This window comes from Octopus bimaculoides, chromosome 11 (genome assembly GCF_001194135.2).
Source record: "Octopus bimaculoides isolate UCB-OBI-ISO-001 chromosome 11, ASM119413v2, whole genome shotgun sequence".
Lineage (NCBI taxonomy): Eukaryota > Metazoa > Mollusca > Cephalopoda > Octopoda > Octopodidae > Octopus > Octopus bimaculoides.
This window is the reverse complement of record NC_068991.1, coordinates 72102718-72111974: the sequence shown is the minus strand read 5'-3', so window position 1 is coordinate 72111974 and position 9257 is coordinate 72102718. Positions and strand designations below refer to the sequence as shown.

The window sequence follows — 9257 nt, the reverse complement described above, 5'->3', positions numbered from 1 at the left end:
TATATATATATATATATGTATATGTATATGCCTACAGATTCCTTACGCAGTTAGACTGTGTTTGAAACGTTAGTAATCAAGTCTTTGTCATCTACTTGTGAAACGAACATCTGCAAACGGTTTCTTTCTTAGAAAGATACACATAGGAGTCTTGATGTTTGTTTTCTTTAGCTCTCAATAATAATAATAGCAATAATGTTGATGATGATATAACAGTACAGATGGCTTTACTCAGTGAATTTCTTCCGTTTAGGACTAGTTTAGAAGGGCTTGTAACAAGTGAGAATTTGCTCAGAGCCACTGTTAATAATAGGAAATAAGGATGTTGTCTCAACATCAGAGTTGAGTGTTGGCAGTAAGAGATAGTAATTTTTCAGACTGTTAATCTCCATTTTTCGGGATGAGAGTGTTTCTCTTTACATTTCATTCACGTTGATCTTCAGTCACCATTACCAGGTGTCTTGTTCTTAGATTACATACTTTAGTAGCCTAATTGACAAGAATAGGATTACCCCGAGTTTAAAAATAATGATTCCTAGTTTTGTCTGCATGTGTATGTATGTATGTCTGTATATGTGTATATGCATGCATGCACTTCAACTCAAGACTAGTAGAAGACACGTGTGCAAGATGCCACACATCAATGTCTGTGCCTTGTAGATGTGTGTGTGTTGAAAGATGATCTCAACAGTCTGAGAAATGATGATTTTGTGGATTAATTGTTCTCAAAACTCTGAGGGTGTTGCTTATCTCCTAGCACTACTAACAACTTTCAATTAATCGTTGTAAGTTTATACACTGAAATTTTGTTTCATATACATACATATACATATATAGAGTAGCTTCTATGCTGAAGTGAAGACAGCATAATCTTTGTCTATCACCTAACCTTCTTGGAGGTTTTAGGTAAAATTATACTAATGTGTGCATCTGTTTTAATTTAATTTAATTCTATGTATTTATGCAGCTGAGGATTTCTCTGCATTTAAATTGTTGTAATGGTTACATTGTTCAATTAAATGGAGTTGCTTGAAACGATCGTACTGCATTACCTCTGGATATCTTGTTGCTTATTTTGATTTTAATCACCTTATTTTGAAACTGTAGGGATAAAATGTGCATATCTTTGGCAGGGCTCAAGAGTCATATAAGGGCCTCACATTGCATTAATAATGACTCGTTTCACAAAGCAGCCATTAGTGGTTGGTGTTAGGAAGGGCATCCAGCTGTAGAAACTCTGCCAAATTAGATTGGAGCCTGGTGTAGCCATCCGGTTGCACCAGTCCTCAGTCAAATCGTCCAACCCATGCTAGCATGGAAAGCGGACGTTAAACGATGATGATGATGATGATGTATAACAAAGAGATACAAGTGTCAGTTCATTGCGACTGTTTCTAATGACTCTTTTAATTGATTAATGAGAACATTACATCATTGGTAAGAAACCGTTTCCGTCAGATGAATGTATTATCTTCAAACATAAAGTAGTATGCTTGTTACTCAGACCTAACAAGGTACCTCAATTTAAGTACCTAATCCAACTGAATCTTAATTGTATTCTGTATATATATATATATATATATATATATATATATATAATATGTGACAATTATTCGGTAGCCATGATAAAACTCTGAGTTTCGGATGTCGGGGCGGAAACCCATGCTGGCATCCCTTCAGTTATCGGGCCATCGGAAAAAATGCTATGGAAATGACCGTTAAAACAAAGGGAAATTACTGTGTAATTGACTGTTTATAGCTATTAGAATGACCGCCACATTTGGATAGTACTTTTTACATGCCATAAAGCAATATTATTTATTTAATTTAGTTTTAATAAAAAAAATAATAATAAATGATGACCTTATTATGCATCTGAGGTCAACTTATTCATGCACCCCAAGTATGGAACCAATCCACACAGCTATACTTGCATGAAAACTACATGCACACACACACACACACACACACGGCTATTTTATATAATAGATATGTCTTTCCTCCGTCTATCCTTTCTATAGAAATGTAGGCACGGAACATTAAAGCTCTCTTGCATTTTTCCTGAGCATGAACCAAATACACTCTATTTCTTGTTCTTTCTTCAGATCTTTTTGTTTTCTTTATTTTTGAACTATATATTTGTGTGTGCGTGGGTGGGTGTGTATTAATAAGCTCTTTAACTTGAATATTTACAAATACATTATCTCTCAAACCCAAGTTTCTAAAGCATTTACCTTGTTAAAGGAGCTGTTGAGAAAGTCTAGCCAAAATATGGATGGGTGCTTGTCACAATCTCAGAGCACCTATCAAGTTGTGTATTCAATCAGTGCTAATGAAATATGATGAAAATTGACTGTATAAAAAAACAAAACCAGCACAACAAAAAAGGAAAAAAAAACTCGGTCCTGATCTTATCAAAAATATGTAAGACTATGTATACAAACAAAGAACTATAACAAAAGACTATGTGCACAAAAGCAGTTTAGTGAATTTACTGAATTGGAACAGATTTACTGGGTTGAATCACTCACATGAATATTCTCAAAATAAGCTTATTTTTGTTTTCTGGTTTCCCTCTGTTAATCAACTGTATTCATACGGTCTTAGCTAATTGTTTTAGCAGGACTGTATGTTTTAGGCAGCTATGTAAGTCGCAAGCAGGCACAAACAAGCCCGCAAGTCATTCCTACTCTAACCCAGCAGAATATCCATGATGGGACATTAGAGGGAAGGTTACACTAGTCGGCAATGGTTCTCTGGCCGGTACTCATTTTTAGCTTGATAAACTAAAGCAGCATGAAATGAAGTGCCTTACTGAAGGAAACAGTGTGTCATTTGAACCAGGGATTGAACCCTCGACCATATGCTCATGATCCTAATAGCCTAACCACTCAGCCATAGATGTGTGTGTGTGAAAGTACAGGAGTAGCTGTCTGATAAGAAGTCTGTTTACGGACCACATGGCTTTGGGTTCAGTCTTACTGTATAGCACCTTGGGCAAGTGGCTTTTACTATAACCTCAGGCCAACAAAAGCCATGTGAGTGAATTTAGGGTAGATGGAGACTGAAAGAAACTTCTCAGTGTGTGTGTATTGTTTTTTGTTGTGGTTGTTTGTTGCTCTCTCCTTGTCTTGACATGAAGGGATAGTTATAATCAAATGTCTGTGTTATGCAAGCAGTGTAGGGTACATGCGAGAAACCAGATGTGGCCAGTTTCAACACAAACAGGTTGAATATTAGGACCAGACACATCCAGTTGAAATGCTAAAAGGTTTCTTTGGTACAGTGAGATTTGATGGCGACTTAGTTGCTATTTCCAGCAGGTTGAGCCACTTTGTAGGGCATCAAGCACAGCAAGCTGAAGTCAGCTAAGTGTTCTGATCTGTTTCTTTACTTTCAGATGAATAAATTGATGTCACATCTTCAATATACTAATTCCTTTGATGTCTGTGTGTGTGTGTGTTTATCTAGTTCTCTGTTCAATCAGATTCCAGTTGATACGCTAAAAACAGTAATTGATCTGATAACGATGTTGCTGTGTATCGGCACAGAAAATTACACAGCTGTTTCATGTTTTACCTTACTTTGATCTCATCCATCTTATTGACTACCGCCCTACCTTGATATTGGTCAAGAAAATGTTTAGCAATAAAACTATGTAAGAAGGAGCACTTAACAAAAGCATCGTATTTTATCATCATGGGATTTATTGCATAGCAACTAAGACCACTAAAAACTGTAAGCTGTGTGGTCATTCATCTTGCTAGAAATAGCAGCCAACCCTACTGCCTTAAAAGGAAAGAAAAAAGGGACACATTGTCAAATGTTGTACGAGGTACATCCATTATGCTTAGAATTTTTTCATCTTGTGAATTCAGCTGTTATATGTTTGAGACTGATCACCTTAATAGAGGATGAAGGCCTCTCAACTACCTCAATGCTATTGATTGAGACACAACATGAAATTGAGTTCTTGCCTAAGTTGATGTGCCAAGGATTCCATTTGCAGTTGCTTGAAGAATCCTTAGAAATAATTTTCTGTCTTTACCTTTACCTTTACTATCAAATCTCACTATATCAAAGAACCCAAAAGCACCCACTACACTTTCAGAGTGGTTGGCATTAGGAAGGGCATCCAGCTGTAGAAACTCTGTCAAATCAGATTGGAGCCTGGTGTAGCCATCTGGTTCATCAGTCCTCAGTCAAATCGTCCAACCCATGCTAGCATGGAAAGCGGACGTTAAATGGTGATGAAACTGTGAAATCCCATTGTATTGTCATATGTTTTGTATCAGTGTGATGTAAAAACTGGTGCATTTCAATAGAAATGCTCTGTGGTGCTTAAGTCTGATTGAATCATCTCCCCTTAGGTGAAATTTGGCTTTATTTGTCATATCTTATAAGAACAATGAAATAACTGCCAGACATTGTACTGTGATTTTTATAATAAAAAAAAACGTTCAAGCCAGTGCTCCAGTATGGCTGCAGTCCAGTGACTGAAATCAATACATGAATAAAGACAAATACTCAGTGAGCTAATCGTATCTGTAGGATTTATTGTTTCTGTTTATGTTTGTACACAAAATACTTTGAATTCTAGGAACTAACTGCAAATCAATGAAGGAAACTGCTGTTTTGTAAAAAGGACACATTAGACAATGTAGTCATAAATATACAAAAGTTGGGATGGTCATGGCTAGAATACTTTTTATCATAGGTCTGGTGAATCAGCGTTGATTTGTGGTTAAACAACAGCCACTACATAGTTGTTCAGTGTGCTAGAAATAGCAACCTAATCTCATTCTGCCTATATTTCACCACCTTGTTAAAAGAAGGACACACTGGACAGTGTTGTTATAAATATATCGAGCCCCTACATGCGCTTATTCAGAAGGTCATTCATGTATAGTCGGACAGTGTTTCGACCTCATATATACATTATAAATATTATGCACATTGTCATAATAGACTGTTGAGCGATGAATTTCAATTGCACGTATAGAGCACAATATATAATTCACTTTCAATACCCTGTTCGATTATATACACTAGTCATAACAATAATCTACCAAAGCCGACAGAATTCTAGGTTAGATCAACAATGCTTTTTTTTTCCCCCTATTATATTTGGTTTTTGTGCAAGATATTGTTTGCATAGACTCATAACCGTCTCTCATTATTCTTACCAGAAGCTGATGTCTTGCCAGAACCACAAAGTGAATAGTTTGAAGACACAGCTGGTCAACTATGTATCAATGAAGGCTATTATTACACAGTGGTCTGTCATGTTTTCCGAGAAATTACTGTTTTCGTTCAGTAACCTGACATTGGTTAACAAATATTATAAGTTTTCAGGTTATTAACTGTCTTTAGAAATAAACATTTTAAAAAAAGATATTTGCTCTTTATATGTTTCCAGTTCCAGGCTGGTTACTCCTATCCACTCTTGCATAATGTGAACAAACATGTATCTCCTTCCTCTACAGCAGGGCTTCTCAATTGGGGTCCATGTAAGATTTTTGGAGGCCACACATCAAAATTAGGGGGCCACAATAATATTTGAAGGGCCCCTAAAAAAGGTTTTGCTTTAAATGTATGTATTGGTCTGTATTTCAAGAAGCAGCTTGGTTTCTCTCTCTAACATTTCACGTATTCAACAGATTGTGTGAATAACAAAATAGGACTTTTGAAAAAAGTCTTTAGAACTAGTTTTTAAACATCGAATGGCTATGGGTGGGGGGTGGGGGTACATCAGAATAAAATAGTAATCATAGAGCGTAGGAGTGGCTGTGTGTTAAGTAGCTTGCTTACGGACCACATGGTTCTGGGTTCAGTCCCACTGCGTGGCACCTTGGGCAAGTGTCTTCTATAGCCTCGGGTCGACCAAAGCCTTGTGAGTGGATTTTGTAGACAGAAACTGAAAGAAGCCTGTCGTATATATGTATGTGTGTATATATGTTTTTGTGTCTGTGTTTGTCCCCCTACATCGCTTGACAACCGATGCTGGTGTGTTTACGTCCCCGTAACTTAGCGGTTCGGCAAAAAGAGACCGATAGAATAAGTACTAGGCTTACAAAGAATAAGTCCTGGGGTTGATTTGCTCGACTAAAAGCGGTGCTCCAGCATGACCACAGTCAAATGACTGAAACAAGTAAAATAGTAATCATAGGGGTTCATAGATTTTTTTTAATGGTTGAGAACCCCTACTCTACAGCAAATAACCTGTTCTGGGCCTCTTCCTTGATGCTCAAACTTTTCACCATCTTACGTAAAGCTGCCTCTCTTCCTCCAGTACAAACTGTAAAGCAGTTGGCATTATTAGGGACAGCATCTAGCTGTAGAAATGATGCAAAAACAAACACTGGAGTGTGATGCAGTCTTTTGAACCATCTGATTCTATCAAGCCATACAATCCATCTAAGCATAGAGGACAGACATCAAAAAGGAGGAGGAGGATGTATAGGTGCTGGTCTGATTGTGATAGGCACAGGCACATTTTTGAGGTTACAAAGCTTGTATTAATCCATGTGGTTTCAGGTTGGTCATACTACATGACCTTATGGGCTGAAATATCTTCAGATCAACTAATGCCTTGTGAACGAAAGTTTTTTTGACAGAAATTGTAAGAAAGCCCATTCTGTATGTGTGTGCCTGTGTGTCTGTGTGCGCATATCAGTTCAGTGTGAAAGCAAGTAACATTGTCTACTTTCTGAATGGAATAAATGCTCTGCAATTCATCAGACATGTGGTGACTGGTAGAATGCAAAACTACCCTGCTGGATAAACAAGTATGGGTTGATAGCAAGAAAAGCATCTGGTTGTAGGACATGTTCTACAATAACATTAGATAGGTTTGTCTTACATATAAGGTAGATTTGAAGCTAATCAAGGATGTACATTGTTTTAAGAGGCAACACGTTGCTCCTGACTGGTTTACATAATTAGCTTCCTATAGACTAAGAATCTTGTATTCTAACAATTCTCTAACTATACTGCAATAAGCAAAACTTACATACCAATAAGAGATCTTCCATTTAATTGCTTGACTTACTAAAAATAGTAGCTAAATTTCTCTCAAAATTTTATTCTTCCATCTTAATAGTAAAGAACACATTGGACTATGTAGTTGACTGCTTATGAAAAGAATAAATGTAAAAAGAAAAAAATACTATAATCAATGCTTTTGATTCCAGGTCTGCTGGTTCAGAATTGGCTCAGGGCTCAACAGTATAACTTCTAAATAAACATTGCACCTTTTCAATAATGTATGATCCTATTGTGTCAAGGACACATGGCCTAGTGTTTAGGGTTTTGCACCCAGGACTGGGTGATGTTGTGTTCTTGAGCAAACCACTTCGTCTCATGTTGCTCTACAATCACATCAACACCTGACATGTGGTACACCGTGCACCTGTTCAGGCAATATTGATTTGATGGTGGGAGGGACCTACTGTACAGCACAAACATTTGATCACTGTGAACAAATCACTTGTGTGATTTGTTCAGCAAGAACTTGCAGAATCATCTTTCTCAAACCACAAGAGATTAATCCCAGGTCTTGTTCTAGTCTTTGTCTCAACCCTTATGAAATCACAGAGATTTTAAATGAATATCTCATAATTTGTAAGACAAACTGTTTATTTCAGTGAAATTTCTCTCTCTCTCTCTCTCTCTCTCTCTCTCATCCACTATTATAGAATTGAATGTATTTTATAACATTAATTAAAACATGATGTTTTCTTCATTCCTAGGTCCTGAATATGGTACCACCCAGTCAGCATGGAAAAGTGTCTTAACAGAAGCAGACAAGTTGTGTGAACTACATACTGAAGTAGCAGAACGATTAATGACTCAAGTATATCTACAAGTTAAGCAATGGAACAAAGAAAACTACCACAGGACTATGATGAATTTTCGTGAATGTAAAGATAAGGAAGATAATTTCAGAAGGGTAAATTTCTTCTTTCTTTACTTTCTTTTTCAGTTCATCTTCTCTCATTTATCTTTTTTGTAGATTTTTTATTATATGATTTATCAACCGGAAGGTTAACAGTGAAACTAGCTTTTGTATGTGGAAGATGCACAGGTGCAATAAGCACTGAAAGACAGACAGAAGATAGACTCCGTCAACTGCCAGTGGGGGTCAAGCTAGAAGTAGTTGAGAGCTTCTGTTATCTAGGTGACAAAGTCAGTAGTGGAGGTGGATGCTCCAAGAGCGTAGCTGTGAGAATAAGATTAGGATGGGCAAAGTTCAGAGAGCTCCTACCCCTGCTAGCAACAAAGGGTCTCTCCCTCAGCGTGAAAGGCAGTTTGTATGGTGCTTGTGTGTGAACAGCATGCTGCATGGCAGTGAAACATGGGCTGTGACAGCCGAGGACATGCGTAGGCTTGAGAGAAATGAAGCCAGTATGCTTCACTGGATGTACAATGTCAGTGTGCATGTTCGGCAGAGTGTAAGCATCTTGAGAGAAAAGTTGAGCATAAGAGGCATCAGATGTAGTGTGCAAGAAAGACGACTGCGCTGGTATGGTCATGTAATGCATATGGATGAGGACAGCTGTGTCAAGAAGTGCTGATCTCTAATTGAGACCCAGGAAGACATGGAATGAGGCGGTGAACTTTGAGCCTCACAGAGGCAATGACTAATGACTGAGACCTTTTGCGATGTGTTGTGCTTGAGAGGACCTGTCAGAGCAAGTGCACCTGTGCTGGTGGCATGTAAAGAACACTTTTCGAGCATTGGGCCTCATGGAAGCTAAGTGACTGAGTTCCTTTCGAGCATTGGGTCTCACAGAGGCAGTAACTCAGACCTTTGTCATGCTTGAGAAGACCCATCAAGCTGAGCAAAATCGCAGTCATGACAGATACTGGTGTTACACAATTGGCATGTAAAAGCACCCATTACACTCGCGGAGTGGTTGGCATTAGGAAGGGCATCCAGTCATAGAAAGCCATCCCAAATCAGACTGGAGTCTGGTGTAGCCTTCCAGCATGCCAGTCCAGTCAAACTGGCCAACCCATGCCAGCATGGACAACAGACGTTAAATAATGATGATGATGGTTAGAGTGAAGGCAGAATAACATTGCAGTTTACCGGGAGTCTTTAATACACTTCTTTGGTGGTTTCCCCTTATAGCAAATGTATATATCTTTTAAAATATTTTTACAGACTTATAATGGAAAAGAATTCACATAAATCAAATAAAAGGGTAAATGTAGAGTATGTGTATGTGTATATATATATATATATGTGTGTG

The 9257-nt window shown here is 37.7% G+C and overlaps 1 protein-coding gene across 1 annotated transcript in view; it reads left to right on the top strand.

Annotated features, from left to right (window-relative positions):
* Positions 1 to 9257, top strand: part of LOC106875088 (protein kinase C and casein kinase substrate in neurons protein 2) — a 166631-nt gene that overhangs the window by 94556 nt on the left and 62818 nt on the right. Inside the window, exon 4 of the mRNA XM_052972009.1 lies at positions 7752 to 7951. Within this exon, the coding sequence (XP_052827969.1) occupies positions 7752 to 7951 (200 nt within the window). The remainder of the gene's footprint in view (positions 1 to 7751; positions 7952 to 9257) is intronic.